The sequence below is a fragment of the Amia ocellicauda genome, chromosome 3 (assembly GCF_036373705.1).
Source record: "Amia ocellicauda isolate fAmiCal2 chromosome 3, fAmiCal2.hap1, whole genome shotgun sequence".
Classification (NCBI taxonomy): domain Eukaryota; kingdom Metazoa; phylum Chordata; class Actinopteri; order Amiiformes; family Amiidae; genus Amia; species Amia ocellicauda.
Window position 1 is genome coordinate 4,582,127 of NC_089852.1, and position 16,918 is coordinate 4,599,044.

At 37.1% G+C, this 16,918-nt stretch overlaps 1 protein-coding gene across 4 annotated transcripts in view; it reads right to left on the reverse strand.

The window, feature by feature from the left end:
• Positions 1-2,349: 2,349 nt before the first annotated feature.
• Positions 2,350-16,918, reverse strand: part of pparg (peroxisome proliferator-activated receptor gamma) — a 30,789-nt gene continuing 16,220 nt past the window's right edge. For all 4 annotated transcript variants that reach the window (XM_066697818.1, XM_066697820.1, XM_066697819.1 and 1 more), the window contains exons 2-7: positions 14,500-14,721; positions 13,954-14,123; positions 12,588-12,726; positions 11,085-11,284; positions 9,445-9,922; positions 2,350-8,206 (exon numbers count right to left, since the gene is read on the reverse strand). In XM_066697818.1, the coding sequence (XP_066553915.1) occupies positions 7,959-8,206; positions 9,445-9,922; positions 11,085-11,284; positions 12,588-12,726; positions 13,954-14,123; positions 14,500-14,719 (1,455 nt within the window). In that variant the 5' untranslated portion in view covers positions 14,720-14,721 and the 3' untranslated portion in view covers positions 2,350-7,958. The remainder of the gene's footprint in view (positions 8,207-9,444; positions 9,923-11,084; positions 11,285-12,587; positions 12,727-13,953; positions 14,124-14,499; positions 14,722-16,918) is intronic.

Here is a 16,918-nt window from a genome sequence, read left to right on the forward strand (position 1 = left end):
TACACGATGTCTGTCCATTCCCTGGCGGTAAGTAATGCTCATTGAAAGCTCCGGGTCTCTGCTTTCTAACGAGCTAGGAACCAGCATCCATTGCGGTTTAAAATGAACGAATAAAGCGGATAAAAATCCAGCCCCGCTGCCTGGGCTCCGACCATTAGAGATATTAGCAGGTACGTTAGTGTCTGTGCTTCTGTATTGTAAGTTATATAGATAAACATCAGAAGCGGTGACATTGCAGTATGTAGTTTAGTACAAGTATTGCATATAGGCTAAAATGTATTAAAGTATCAGTCATTAACGTATACCAGTCAGTCATTCATTAAAGTTGTGTAGAACAACGCCGTGTCGTAGGGTACAGGGGCGTGTCTTATTGTGCGGGGGCGTGTCTGGTTGTAAAGGGGGCGTGTCTTGTGGGACAAGAGTACAGTCTGGCCCATGTGGCCTGTGTTCATGTGGTTGTACGTATACTACTACTTTACCACGTGTTTACCATGCTACACCACATTAGACCTTACTGTAATTTTATCACAGTACACCACACTACAAGTAAGTAGGGGTCAAAAGTGTCACAGCCTAAGTTTTGACCCATGGTCCCATATGACATTTCTTGCTCCCTTATGACAAGTTTTAGCTACCTTCTACCACACTTTGTCTTTTCCTTGTTAGGCTTGTATTTGCATATTATAAAGGGGTTATGATTTGAAAACAACTGAATTCCCCTGGGGCTATTTCCTTTGTATGATGATGATGATGATGATGATGATGATGATGTTAATAATAATTAATTATACTTCTAGTAACTTACATACTATCGTGACCATGACGATATTTATTATACTACAGCTACTAACCTATTCACTTTTACATAATAATACTGATGCATACTACTCCTAAAGTGATACTATTTAGAATAAAAATGATCACTGATATTAACCTGCCTACTACCATAAAAAATAATACATATTCATTGATGTATCATGCAAAAAGTAATGCAGACAAAGTATCCTCAGATATTCTAGATTTTATTAATATTATTACAGTATTTACTGATCTCAGAAATATAAACAAACTCGGCATAAATCCTATGTTTTTACCACAGGGCCATGTTAAGTGCAAATAATTAAATTAATAACTAAATATTGCAAAACTTTAGAAATATTTTTTAAATTAGTGAGATCTGGTGAATAGGATTATGTGCATTTTTCTATATGACTTAATTGCAGAAGGTTATTGCCTCAGCTTTCTTAGTCCTTCTGTTGATCTTGTGACCCTGGAAGTAGGAAACAGCAGCACAGACACTTGTCTGAATGCGTGGTTAACTCTGAGTAGGCGCCTGTCTCACCCTGTGCTGTGGAGCAGAGAAGTGTTAGTGGTTTGCCGACTGTGGGTAGAGAAGATGATTGGCATGAACATTGGTGTGAACACAGAATTAGCTTGCCAGTTACAAAGTGTGATAAATACACAATTAATGTAAATTGAAAGAGAAGGAAAGTCATATTTTCCAGTAATGGAGTGGTTTATTATTATTATTATTATTTTTTAATGTGTTTAAAAAAAACCAAATGTGTTTAGCCATCTTAGCCTTTTGCGGTCTTGATTTCCACATTTCCAATGATTTAAATATCAAATATGGGGGTCAGTTTATAGTGTATAGTGTTTTACTGAGACAGTATGTGAGGTCATGGTTTTCAAATTATTTGATGCTTTGTATTCCTCTGTTACTTAATGCAAGAAATCATTTTATCTTGGTCTTCACTTGCCATCTGCAGAGTCTTGTGATTAACTAGCTTTTATGTTTTTAGCACATGGGACGTTTTTGAAAAACTGAAAGAACCCATAACCTGCAGTCGATTATGCAAAAATGACGATGTAATCCAAGTACTGTGTTTTACCAGGTAGTGTGGGAGGATATGGGGCAGGGCTGTATTATTATGGAGAAAGGAATGTCCCCAGGCACTTACACACCTTCTTGTCAAAGAGCTACCCAGTATCTTTAATGACATTTAACATAAAAATGCCATTTTAACTTGAATGTATCAGATGGGTGTGGGGAAAAGACCGGTTACTCTCTTAAGAGAAAGAATAACAATTTAATTATGAGGTGCTATCAACTAAAACATCAGCACTTAACCAGTTTAAACAGAAAAAAATACATACTTTACAAATTTCAACCTGAATTGGTAGAATTGGTCAAATTGATCAGATTGGTAAATTATATATAATTAAACAATTAATGGAAAAGAAAATCGGGTCAGGTATTTCTCAGTATGTCATCATTGCTTTTAAAATGTCCACCCATGGAAGAAAAACCCAGGCAGATGATTGCAAAGATTTCACATGACTATTACATCAATGTTAGATTTTTTATTATCAAAATACACATTTATTTGTAGACAGAAGAGCATGAATACAAAAATAATGATAGATTACAAATTACATTTTACATTTTATTTTTTCATGAACTTGAGTTTAAAGATGATGTATTTGCTATTTAATATCTATTTGATTTTCTTCTTTTACATTTTTTTGTAATCAAGGTGTTTAAATTATAAATTATAAATTATATGATGATAAATTAATATGCCTGATTAACTTTTTGAAACAATGTGTTTCTTTTTATTTCAACTTCATATCCCTTCAGATGACCAGATTAAATCATATATTTCAAATATCAACTTTGATTACATTTACAGCAGAACAATGGTTATAATTGGTAAGTAAGGGATTGATTATCTGTTGCATTCAAACTGTCCAAAACAGGTTAACATGGAGCACCAAACCTTCAACTTATCGTTTTCAATATTTTTGTCAATCATGTAGGCCTTTCACAGCTTGGTACAACATTTTGAAGTGAACACAGTATTAATAATGGTTAAACATTGTAAGCAGGTGCATAATATCAGCTAGAGTATGTATAAAATCACCAACAATTGTTTGAAATACATCTCAGACTTATACAAAAGCAATGTGTTCAGATAGAAGGAATAGAGCTTTTATTTTGTGAACACACACTCATTTTTTTATATTGTTTCCTAAACAGTCTGCCGTTTTCAGCTTTATGGCTTTAAGTTATTTCAAATAAACCACCACCACCCCCCCCACCCTCCAAAAATATATTTTTTGTGTGCATATTGTTTTTTTTATTATTATTTGGCAGAGTATACTTAAAATCTTGGCAGGCTGTAGTCATTTGAGAATTAGTACTAACAAAGTAAGGATATGCTGACACAACACAAATAACCCATTTATTCCTCATCATCACACAGGCAACAGGCTGCTGTCCAGCGTGCCCACCTGCCAACTTTCAACATACTTTGGGCAGGCCAATCAGCTTTGTCCTTTTCCTTTCCCACCCCTGCCATTGGAGAGTAGCCTGGGCTCCTTTTCAGCATTAGAAATGTGTTCGATCCTGAAATCTCTAAACTTAAAGAGCCTCATTGATGCAAAATAAACCAGAAAATGTCTCATCATAGCTGTGAAGCAGTTAATTGCAAAATCACAGTCGGGTTTATACTGCCTGTTTGTAATACAGTGATTGGCAAGCATATTAATTTTGAAATAATAAATAAATAGCATACTACAACTAAGGCTATCATCCCAGGACTCAGATGGTTTGTGCATTTTTGGTGCTTGTTTAGCTCTAAAACAAAACAAAATATGCTTATAGTAAAAATAAAACAATAATAATAACAAATATATATTTATACTTTTTGTTCAGTAAATTATGTAATATGCCAGTATTGCGAAACACACCTGGAGTAAAACAGGTCTAATTTCCACCTATGGCTTGTTGCCTTCCTTATGTTCTTTAAAACATATCGTCATGTTATGTAACTGCATCATTCATTTTAACTTAAAACTCTTACAGCTGGTTTCACAGACCACCTTAAATAACATTGGGTAGTCCATGACCATGACTAGTGCTAATCAGTGGCTGTGATTAGTATTCAAAGCAACCGTCATGATTTAAATCCAGAAGTGAGGGAAGGTATTGCCAATATTTCCTTATAAAGAAGGTCATGCCTGTGTTAGTTCGGCAGGTAGAATAACCCGTTCCTCTCTCTGCTTCCAATCACGTGATGTTGCTCTCTCCGTCTCCTACATATAATTTAAACTCAGTCATGCTTCATACAACATGTATTTCAGAATACAGTTAAACGGAATAATTATACCCTGCTTAGAATTTTGTTGTCATTTCGAAAGTTACAATCTTTATGGAAATGCAATATCATTGTGAAACCAGCTGAATCGCACAATCTTAAATTACAGACCAACGGCTGGGACTAAATCAAAACTAATACCAATTTACTAAACTGGTACCGACAGTGGCTTTTCCGTTTGTCTGTGGGTTCCTGCCATCAACATTGGGTTTGTAATTTGTGATTAGTGGGTGGGTAAAATATTGATTTAATCTGGGCCAATGCTAATTTCACGGATCTATTTTCTCCTAACCAGTCCCGCAGTTAGTAGGTGTAATGGGGCGTGATTGGAACAACACAGCATTAAATGATAAAGTACAAAAGATTAAAAAAAGACTCAACATGTGTCCAAGAGTTGTGAGAGTATATAACTTTGGTGCAGGGCCCATGAGTGGACAGTGGCCTGTATTAGGAAGTATGGAACTGGAATGTTCCCGTTAAATAGTTCCTTAATTAACTAATGATTTTGAAGACTCTGAGGTTGGAAGCACAGTTTGAATATGAGCTAAGTGAAGTTTAACTTTTTGAGGGGATTGCAAGTGGCGTACTGTTGGTGAGGAATGGAAGGTTTAATAAAGATTAAAAAAAAAAAAATGCTTCCAAAACTTATAGGGCCAGGGCCGCCTTAACTCAAATGTGAACGGGGTCATAGATTTAATGCGGCCCTGGGCCGGGTCAAAACTAGTCCCGCTTTTTGACTCGGCCTAACTCTTAGTGACTGTGACGCGCCGGGCCCCGGGCCGGTGGAAAGCGTCAGCGTGTGATGCAACTCGAGCCCCACCCCCAGAGACACGTGTCTGATCAAAGAGACGCAGAATAAACGAAAGAACACAGAAACCGACACAGCTCACACTGCACAGGACGCACCGCACTGCATTGTCTCTGTTGTCATTCAGTGTCATATCGATCTATAGCCTTAAATGTACTGATACATTTCACTAGCTCACATCTTTATATATATTAAAAAAGTATAGGCTAAATGAGTTCAAACTACTCGGTCAATTAAAAGTGTGTGTAGCTGGTAAATAGTGTTCTTCTTCTAAGTATGATTGAAGTCTGAAATTCAACAGTATGCATTTTACACCTGAAAATTGCATTGTGAAATTGTGAGCGGGACCAGGTAACTTTATTAATTATCCAAATTTTGCATTAAAACGATTTAAATTTAACCAAAACAGGTTTCCATTCAAATCAATGCATTTTAAAATGAGACCAGCTGTTTATGCAATCCAAAATGCGATTATATTGAGCTGAGCAGTACAATTACAAATACCGGCTTTGGAGTTAACTGGGACGATGCAGAAATTAAAGCGCTTTTTACAATGTGGATGGAAGATAAAGTTAAAACAGAAACCGCAGGAAGTGCAGCGCTGCTGTCTATAGGATATCTCTATAGAAGCATCACAGAGGCTGCTTTCGATGGCTATAAAAATGACCACAAGCGCAGTGAAGGCCAGAGAAAAGGCTGCACGTTTTTCTGAGGAACTCGGAAGAAACACTGAGCAGCAGCTTGGATTGCACTGCACACATCGGCCTGCAGCAACAGCACCGAAGAGTGAACGGGGGTGTATAAAAAAAGTAGAACTAAATGTGAGGCGGCCGGCCGGCAAAATAACTGTGTGGGATCATAGTGATCAACAACAGACATTGTCAAGTTAATAGAGCTGGAGGACTTAATTCTTTCTCAAAGGATCATTATGTATCTTAATGACGGGACGGAAGGACTTATTGTAGCTGTGGCTCAAACTAAAACAAAAAGTTAGGTTAATCTTGGAATTTAAAAATATGTTCTTGGTTTTATTCACTCTTAAAAAAAATAATAATGAGAGAATGCAATCAAGTAAAGATTACAAATTACATAGCATCAGAAGCCTTGAAGGTAATTAAAGCTTTTTGCATCATTTTACTACTACCATGACATGCTTTAGAAAAGCAAATGATATGTAAATAATTAATACAATTTCTGTTAAATATGACTAGTATCACAAAGACTGGTGCCACTGTAAACGCAAAGCTCCCTTGTTTTATATTATTCTCTGTATTATGCCTTCTCCAATCTGAAATCTTTACAATCTTGATTATTTTAAACCATTTTACCAAACGGCAAAAGTAAACTATCCTTGGTAAATAAATTACATTGTTTCATACCTTTCTCAAGTATTGATGCACTTCATAATCCCAAAGAGAAACAAAGATTCTTACTAATTTAGAAAGCAATATTGTTTTGACTGCATTATACAGAAAGCTGTTGCAGTACTAGAAGAATTGAGTGAAAAATAAATGGTAGTAATTAAATAAAGTAAAAATGACTAATGCATTAATCACAGTTAACGGTGTAATTGCAAGCCCTAGGAACAATGTCAACCTACTAATACCATCACTCCTACAGAATCATCAGCTCTTTCAATCTTCAGTCCAACACTACCTGACACTACACACACTGCAAGTCAAATACAAGAACATAAAAGTAAATGTAAGTGTGCTACTGTGGCTTTATTTAATAGTAATACTACTATTAATACAATGTATTTTATTAGTAGTAATACTACTATTAATAAAATATTAATTTTATTTGGTACTGGGTAGTATATGGGAGAAATTGAACATCACATAAAAAAAACTAAATGTTAAACCATTTATTTTACATTTCTAAATACTTTGTTTAAGTGAAAAATAAAATAAAAAATGAAATAAAAAAATCAAGCCGATACTAAAAATTAGAAAATAGTGACAGTTTCCCAGTTGATTTTAGACAATCAACATAATTAGTAAAATGCAAACATAAAAACTCAAAAGCAATGAGTTAAAAAAGGAAATTAAACACTATCACACAAGGTCCAAATTAAGCACTATCTGTAGCTTGAACGCATTTAAAAACAAAATAACATATTCTTAACAAGACCACCAAGGCACAAAATCTTTGGTACACATTCCTTTTGCAGAGCAAGCAGAACATCTGAATGCAAAAGGTATCATTAAGATAATATATAATTCATCATGAAATTGTTTCTTCCTAGCTCATACATTTGCATTGTGCTATTTTTATGCTTGCATTTTAATACAGTTTTCAAAATTGTACTTTTTTAATTATTATTATTCCAGAGGTACATGTAAGAAACATCACAGTAAACATCCCTGGGCTAAACAAAATTAAACTAAATCCTGTTTAGGTCAATGTCATAGTATGCTTAATTGTTCGTGGTTTTATTTCAAATTCCATTGAAGAGAATGTAAGGCTTGTGAATATATGCAATTCAACAGAATTATGTACGTCCTTTTGTTATCCAAACATCATATGAAAAGAAACACTTAATATTCACATAATATTTTGTAGATTCACAGTAAATTTAAACAAATGTATTATTCTCCTAGTGACAAAAGTGCATAATTTTAAAAAGGAAAGTTAAAAAAAAATCTGATTTCTTCTTCATTGATATTCAGTTCCTTTTGTACTACTGTTGGTCTGTATGCATTTTAAAGGAACAAACAATAATTGTTAAAAAAATGCAACTCTGCTGCTAAACCTATCAAAGATAACAATTGAGAGGGTTCTACCATCGTGCAATTCATTTCTGGACATTTTCTATACCTGTACCTATTGGAGCACTGAAGCGCACTGACATTCCCTTTGGATCCACAGAAAACCTGCACAGCGGGGACTGGAACATGTGACCTAAATACACTATTCCCCGGGCACCATTTGTTGGATGCTATTCTAACAGGCGGTGCCACTGAAGATCAAATTGGAAAGCCTGCTCTCTAGTACAAGTCCTTGATGATTTCTTGCAGCAGGGGATGTAGACACATGTCCAGTTCTGTCTTCTTGAGGAGCTGCATTAGGCGCACGTGGTCCGTTACGATCTGGCGGAGGTCCGTCATCTTCTGCAGCAGCTTAGCGAAGAGCTGCAGAGAGTCTGGATGGTTGAGTTTGAGCTGGAGCTCCAGCGCCTGCAGTACAGTCTCCTGTAGTTCCTCGATGGGCTTGACGTTCACCAAACCTGGACGATCTAGGGAAGAAGTTCAGAGGTGAATTATAAAAGTGAGGTTTCACAAATTCAGATTAATAAATATTATTGCTGAGGTACATGTAGAGGACCCTTCGAATTAAGCTTCTCATTTTAGTGGCAGATACTGTAGTTTGTGTGTCATACAGTAGATTAAGAGTGCCAACCAGGATTTTGATAGAGAATTGGATTTTTGTAAAACTTTTAAGTCTTTAATTTTCTGCTCTAATCTTTGTAAATTTTTCAGATACATTTAAGTACACACAGACCTCTTTCTTTAAGAAGTTGCATGTGCCTTAGTTACTCTAAAGTTTATATTTGACCAAACTTTATGTAATGGCGGTCTTAAATAATCTGGACTATGTCAAGGACAAAATTATATTTCACAGCTGAAACATTAGTTACCAATAGATCTGATAGTTGTAAGGCTTCACTTGTGTATATTATTTTCCCATATTTAAAGTACAGTGAAAAGCTAAACCTTAAACGGGATGGTATAAAAGAGTGGAATGCAGCGCAGTATAAGGCACACAGCGAAAATCATACAAACATATTAATACTGGTAGCATAACATTTAAAAATCTACTAGATATCAGATCAACTTCTTAGGTTATAGTACCACTTTGTACCTGTAAGAAATACACCCAGCTTTCTCACTGGAGCACAAATGTAGATAGCAAGTCATGTGATGCCTGTGAAGCAGATAGCAATTATAGTTCAAAACGAGCTGCCGTGAGACATTATCAGACTGAGTCCATCCTGAGGCCTGCTCCTCATTGGGCAATACTAAGTCATTAGGAATGCATGCAGTTGGCAGATGGCTTGATTCTTTTATGCAATGACAAGAGTGACTCAGTACATATTAATACTTAAAACAGACCAAGGACGGCAAAAAAACAAAACAAGTGCTTTTAAAGTTTGATTTTTAAGATAGGTATAAGCTCTATGAATACTACTACTACTACTACATCCAACATTGCAGGCAGACTCACATACAATTATAAATGAATGTTATAACATTAAGTAACACATAATTAGGTAGACACATTTATTGAATTTGGACAAGACATCCTCTTTAATGGCATTCATACACGGTGAAGGATCTGGACTATATCACAGACTGAATGACATCACGTGATATGTAATGGCCAGTCCTGGTGACTGAAATATTCATGATGAGCAGAGACGGCCCTGGCTTAGTCAGGCATCGCTTTAAACAGGATTAGTCTACAGGCGCTCACCTCCACTGAGGATGATCACTGCGAGGAAGAGTGCCATGTCACTGTCGTCCAGCTCCAGGGCGTTGAACTTCACGGAGAAATCGAACTTGGGCTCCATCATCTCACAGAATGGCTTTCTCAGGCTCTTGAGGAACTCTCGGGTCATGAAGATCTGCCCGTATGAAATGAGCGTCCCGTCCTTGTTCATGAGCGGAGCCCACATGCTGACTATCACCTCGTGAACGCCATACTTTAGAAGAGTCACTTGGTCATTGAGGTCCAGGCTGACAAAGCCAGGGATACTCTTGGCAAATTCGGTAACCTCTCGGACGGCTTCCACCGAGCGGAACTGACAGCGGTGGAAAAACCGTAGCTCTGCCTCTTCGTTATGTTCGTGACCAAACCCCGGCTCAGGTCTCTGCTCCAGGAGTGGGAGCTGCTTGCAGTGTATTAAGTGTTCTCCAGCAGTGAGAGACTTCATGTCATGGATAACGAAAGGCTGTAGAAGAAACAAGCGAGCCCCTGTTAGTTAAATCTTGCACTCATTATGAATGTGTGTACAGGGCAATGGCACTGCATAATTGTTTGTAAACACCCTTGGACCAAATTTTAAAAACACAGGCAAGATGTAATTCTCAATAAAACAAACAAGTGAAACCAGAAATAATTTGTATTTCAGATCCTGTTTCTTCTATGATATGTTTGAGAACTGAACACAGTTTTTACAGAAGGTGAACTTCCCTGTAACTTCTGTAAAATTATTCCTTCTGGGCCCCCCAGCATCTCCTCAAAGCTGGCTTTCTTCTGCTCTTCATCTCTCTGTTTACAAACTTACTCAAACATTTCACGATGTGTGAATTTATGTCTATGCCTGGAAATTAATTTATCTTGGACTCCCTTCTAGCCCCCCAAAAATGTGAAAAAATGTCCTTCTTCTAGTAAAATTATATCCAAGCTTATCTATACCAAGCCAAGTCACATCAACTATTTAGAAACCCCCTGGTGAAAACAAATTCTGACACGGACCAGCATGAAATATTATTCCTATTTAATTGTTTTGTCATATTTTAAACATAATCCTGCTGCTCATTTTGTCATAAGTATTTCTGCATTATAAGCAGTCTTTAACACAAGCAGCTGTTCAATCTCATGCGCCCCATATCTTTAGCTGAACTAGTCAAAACAAGCTTAAATAAAGGATATTTAGCAGCCTTGGCAGTATCTCTTCCCAGAAATACACTTTATGATGTGTTATCGTGGACGTCTTGGATGTTTTTAGGTTTTTTTATAAGTGCCTTCGTTAAAGGCGATTGGATACCCCTTTCTATACCAATCAGTGGCTTTCCTCAGTGGGAGCAGCACAGTGCAAGGTTATGTGTACGATATTTTGTGCAGTGAAATCTAAGTATATCTGTGACCTGAATTATCTTGCGTTTCCTGTGGAACTCTCTATAGGATTGCGGTACATAGTCAAGTAGACTTCTTGTGGGGCTTGACATCAACTTCAAGGTCTTTCTGACTGGCTTCCATAGAAAAATCTACATAACTGTAGGTGGCCAATATCAACGCCTGATTGTTGCAAATCCCAGAAAGCTGTTTAATAAAGAATTTCGAACAGCGATATTCTAAGTATACGATTTTGCAAGATTCAAACAACTCACTGCTATGTCGCCCGTCTTCCCTGACAAGATGGCCCTCGCCTTGGCCTTGGTCAGAGGGAAGGACTTGATATATGAGTCATACAAGTGTTTGGCAAGGGCCCTCAGGTCGGCCAACTCTGGATTGATGTGGTCGGTATCGGTGGAGAATTCAGCCAATAGCTTCTCTTTCTCAGCCTGTGGCATCCGGCCGAAGCGTATAGCTGGGGGGCAAAAAACGCAAAACGAAGCTTAAAACAAGTTTTAAGATGACACTTCTGATTATGACATCCATTACAATGTACACGTTAACTTTGCTAAATGACCCATGTGGTATGAAGTGTGAATTGTACCAAGCCTGTACACTGCTGTGCATCTGACCCTAGTACAGACATAACACCCATGTTGTTAATCTCGTGAATGGTTTTAGTGATATATTTGATTTGAAGGTTAAGCAGCATTCTTTATCTCTAGGAGGAGGTCAATTGATCCATTATCAGCAAGCTAATTGTTTGAAAAATACAGACTGAGGAACCACAGGTTGAAGAAAATGTATAGACATTTATTTTTTGCAGGAGAGTTAACAGGAAATACATTTCACTTAATCTACTGCTCAATAAATAATAACATAATTTAGTGTCAGAATGCCAATTCCACCTCCATGTTTGAAGCAGCATCACACCTTTATTAAATCATGTCAATGCTTCCCACATTTTGGCCCTGGGCCAGCTGCTCTGACACAGCATTTCAGTGTCAGAGAAATCTTTATGGCAGCAGAGCGATCCACTTCATCAATGATTCATAAAAACGAATCTAAAGTAAACCGACTGAATGTTGGAAACCACCAGAGTATTCTTCAATTGCTTGATATAATTGTGCCGTTTTTATGTCGAGGAATCTTTCAGATAACTACTCTAGCTAAACAATCATGAATCACACCAATACTAACGTGACATCACCTTCAGATAGGGCACACTGGGTCACGTTTATGTGTAATTTTTCCTATGGTCATTTCTGTCTTATCAACATTACTGCACACTGTACAAAAGTATTAATATAAAGGTAACATTGAGAACATGGTAAAGCTGACTTGTTAAATTAGGGTTTCTCTTTGATCTGGATGTAATAATGAACCTGATTATTGTTTAAAAACCACCACTCTCATGTAGCCCACTGGAACCATTTTCCAGTCCAATCTTCATTGAGGTTTGCAGTCTTTCATAAACAGGTATTGCAAATAAAAACCATTTGAAACATATGACCTGCACCTTGTTTCTTTGAGAGCGGGTATGCTATATTTCCACCACTAAACCACACACAGGAAACTATATAGTCCTGGCTGTTTTTTTTGTTCCTAGTACAGATGAGATGTTATTTACATATGTGAGTCTGAAAAGGTGAGAACAGAAACTGAATAGTGGGCATGCATCTACACAGAGGAGATTCTGCAAAGAGACCATTTGATGTGCCTGAGCTCTTATATGTCTACAAGCGAAAAATGAAGCTGACAGCGATGGTAACACTTACCATTATGAGACATCCCGACCATAAGACACTTTTGGAAACGGCAATACTGACATTTGTTACGGCTCTTCTTGTGAATGCGACAGTGCAGATCGCAGCGGTCATAGACCAGCTTCAGTCTTATAGTTCTGCGGAAGAAGCCCTAGTTGAGACACAAGATTTTTTTTTTTTATAAAAGTGAACATTAAACACAACTACTACCTAAGCAGTATATCAGTTAGTACTTGTGTTCTTATGTTGCAAGGCCAAATCATTTGTTAAGTCTGTTCTTTTAAGTTAGGTTGTTAAATGTCACAAGTGCAAGATAAGTTGATTTGCTTTAACATCTGCCAGCAGCTGTGTAAACATGTGCTTCATAAATGAGAAATATCTGCTTATAATTGAAAGTCATTTAATAATCAACCAGTCTATTGCACACTATGACAAAACAAAATAACATGAAATATGTCAATCTTACCATGTGAATATTAAAGTTTAATTCAACAAGAAGGTACTCTGACACATTTAATTTTGGAAGGGGCAGAAAATAGAGTTAGTCATATTGAGTATCATAAATTAAAAATGTGTTTGTTTTTGGTATGGGGAAGCTCAGGAGCCTGCAGCATAAACTGGCTGTTTTGTATTTTGAAACAATTAAGAGATTAAACTACTTGGCTGACCCTCTTATTTGGCATTTGTCCTACCGTCACTAATAATCGTTGGTAAAACAATGACCACTCAGAGGTAACTACACAGTGGCGAGAACAATCCAAACAAAGGAACACACTTTTTATTGTGTTTATTTTCTATTTTAAGTGGTCTCCATACCTTTGTGTTGTGTCATGAACTAAATATTTAGCTCTAACTTTCACCCTGGAATCATTTGTTTCAGAAATGTCTGCAAGTAGTGGAAATATGCACCCATGGGCTGTAGTAGGAGGCTTAATGCCCCCCCCCCACAAACACACACATTACTCATTCTGTGAAATAGTTTTTGAAATAGTATTAGTCTGAGAAGTCATTTGGAGACCAAGCATGTGCATGTGGTTAATGTGACAGACATTAAAGGCTGGTAATTCAATGTTAGAAACAATGATACGTTTCACAGTATTTCATCATACGTGGCTTGAGCAAAGCACTATGACAGCTAATGTGTGAGGTAAATATAATAAAATTAATTAATCATATAAAAATTAATGGTCCTGGAAAAGGTCATATAAGAGCAACGTGCTCCTAAAAGGTTTGGACTTATTTTGGTTGAGGGTGAAGGATATGTATTTGTATTAATTAGGCTCCAGCAAAGTTGCTCGCTGCATGTCTGAGAAGCAGAGACAGGACTAGCTGACACTATTGAGGAGAAGTGGGCATCTCAGTATGAGACCAAACATACCTTACATCCTTCGCACGCATGAACCCCGTAATGAAAACCCGACGCCTTGTCGCCACAGACTCTGCATTCTATGTTTAACATGGTGTTGGACGGGTCATCAAGCAGTTTTGTGTATGGCAGGCTTTTCTCCGAATACTGAGGAGGAGAATGTGGCTCCATTTTTATTGTACCTGAGCAACAAAACACAAAACACGTGTTAATGAGAAAAAACTGCTTCTGAACTTTACAGAATACATTTACAATCTACAAAATGTTTACGTGTTCTAGTCCAATATATTTCTAGGTCGTTGTTTTTGGTAACAACAATCATTTACATTTCATAACTTAATTTTATGTTACAATTCCCTAAATCACAATAGTGAGCATTTAATAAAACAAATAACTTGTATATATTTGCATTACTATATAAGAGTACAAATTAAAATTTAAAATACTGATATTATTATGAATAGGTTTTGGCAAGTAATAAAGTATTTAATAATAATACAACAACAAATAATAATAATAATAATAATAATAATAATAATAATAACAACTCTTCCATACTTTGGTTTTCACGCATTTTAAAATCGTACATGTAGTCCATTTGTGTCAGGTCTTCACTCTGGGGAGGGCTCGTGTCATAGGCAAGGTTGGAGATGCTGGAGTAATCAACGGTTGTGAAGGGTTTCATGTCAAAAGAGTGAGAGCTATCATCCAGGTCTGCCAGATCCACTGGATTCAGCCCAAAATTCATCGGCCAAACTGGCATCTGTGTATCAACCATTTCTGTAAATCAAACACAAAACAACACAATATTATAGTGCCACTTGGAACACTGTGTAGTTAATCTGACTAAACAGGTGACCAGGCTTATCAAACAAGATGTACTAGCAGGCCCAAAGTTTTGGTACAGTGTGAACTGTACGTTTAATGGGCATTCTTTAATGATTTTAACGACGGGTGTATTTTATGGAAAGTTCTCTGATATTGGAGCACATTTGAACGTGACTAGTTTTATAGGGTGATTTACATAAGAACATAAGAAGGCAGGACATTCCCTTCAGACCTGGAATAAGTCTGGTTGCTCTCCTCTGAACTGCCTCTAGAGCAGCGATATCTTTCTTGAAGTGTGAAGCCCAGAACTGTCCACAGTATCCAGATGAGCTCTAACTAGTGCATTGTACAGTCTGAACAATATACCCTAGCATTCTGTTTGCCTTTTTTACTGCTTCCCCACATTGTTTGGATGGAGAAAGTGAGGAGTCCACGTAGTTCTATTCCTCCCATAGTGTAATTATAGTGGACATGTTTGTTACCTGCATGTAATACCTTGCACTTGTCCACATTGAATTTCATCTGCCAGGTGTCGGCCCACAAATGAATATTATCAAAGTCCCTTTGAATAACCTGAGCTGCCGAGATTGTATCTGCTGAGAAACCTATTTTAGTGTCATCTGCAACTTTGACAAGTTTGCTAACTATCCCAGAGTCCAGATCATTAATATAGATTAGAAACAGCACAGGCCCTAGTACTGATCCCTGTGGAACTCCACTAACAACCTCACTCCAGTTAGAAGCAACTCCTCTTATTGACACCCTCATTTTTTCCAACATTTTATAGGTGATGCAGGTGAGACTGATTGGTCTGTAATTTCCTGGCTCAGTTTTGTCCCCTTTCTTGTGGATTGGTTTGACATTTGCCATCTTCCAGTCAGTTGGCACATCTCCTGTTCTAAGGGTCATTTGGAATATTTGAGTTAGCGGCCTAAAAATAATTTCCCTGTTGAAAATATACCATCTGGCCCAGGTGATTTGTTTGTTTTTAATTCTGCTAGTCCCTGTACTACCTCCTACTCCTTTATCGTGATCTCTCAGGGTTTGACTGGACTGATTGTTAACCTGTGGCATGTTATCCGTTTTTTCTTTTGTAAAAACCTCTGTGAAATACTCATTTAGAACATTTGCCACATCTTGTTTGTTTTTGCCCTTTATCTGTTTCACTTCCTCCTTTATTAATGTCTTGCTGTTGTAATATTGAAAAAAGCTCTTTACATTAGTTTTAGCTCCAAGAGCTTTGTTTCTTTCTATTTCCCTCTTTGCTTTCCTGATCCCTTTCTTAAGATCTCTTTGCAGTTCAACATATTCTTTGTATTTTGTTTGGTCTCCATCCCTTTTGTATGCGCTATACAACATTTTCTTTATCTTGATATTTTTTTGTATACATCTATTAAACCATTTTGGCCAATGTTTTTTGGTCCTCAAATTGCAAAATTTTGGTTCAGATTTCTCCTGAGCCTCAAGTAGTATATTCTTAAAATATAACCATCCATTTTCAACTGAATCTGTATCCAGTGTGCTCCAGTATAAGTGCGCCTCATACCTTCAAGGTTTGCTTTTCTAAAATTGGAGATCATTGTTTTAGATTTGGGGCTGGATTAAATCAAAACTTTGACCCACCCGCTAATAGCAAACTACAAACCTGTTCATCATAGCGGTTACATTTTTGATTAGAAGAAAGTGGCATCTTACTAAAAATGAAGCCGCAACTAAGTACAGTTCTGTAGTTTTCTATTAGTGGGTGGTCCTTGTTTTTGCCTCAAAGCTAACCATATTGTGATCACAGTTTGCCATTGGTTCTTTAACTAGTGTCCCTGTGACTCTATCTTGGTCATTTGAAAAGATCAAATCAATGCATGTACGCTCTCTCTGGTTTGTTCCCTGACAAATTGAGTTAGAAAGCAGTCGTTTGCCATCTCAACCATTTCTATTTCTGCTTCTGCCCCCCTGGTCCCTAGTTTAAAAGATTCTCAGTTACTCTACACATACACTCTCCCAACGCATTAGCCCCCCTTCTGTTTAGATGTAGACCCTCCAGTTTGTACAGGTCCCATCTATCCCAGAAGAAAGACCAATGCTCCATAAATCTAAAACCCTCTTCCCTACACCAAGATTTCAACCACTTTCTAATCTCTGCCTATCTCCC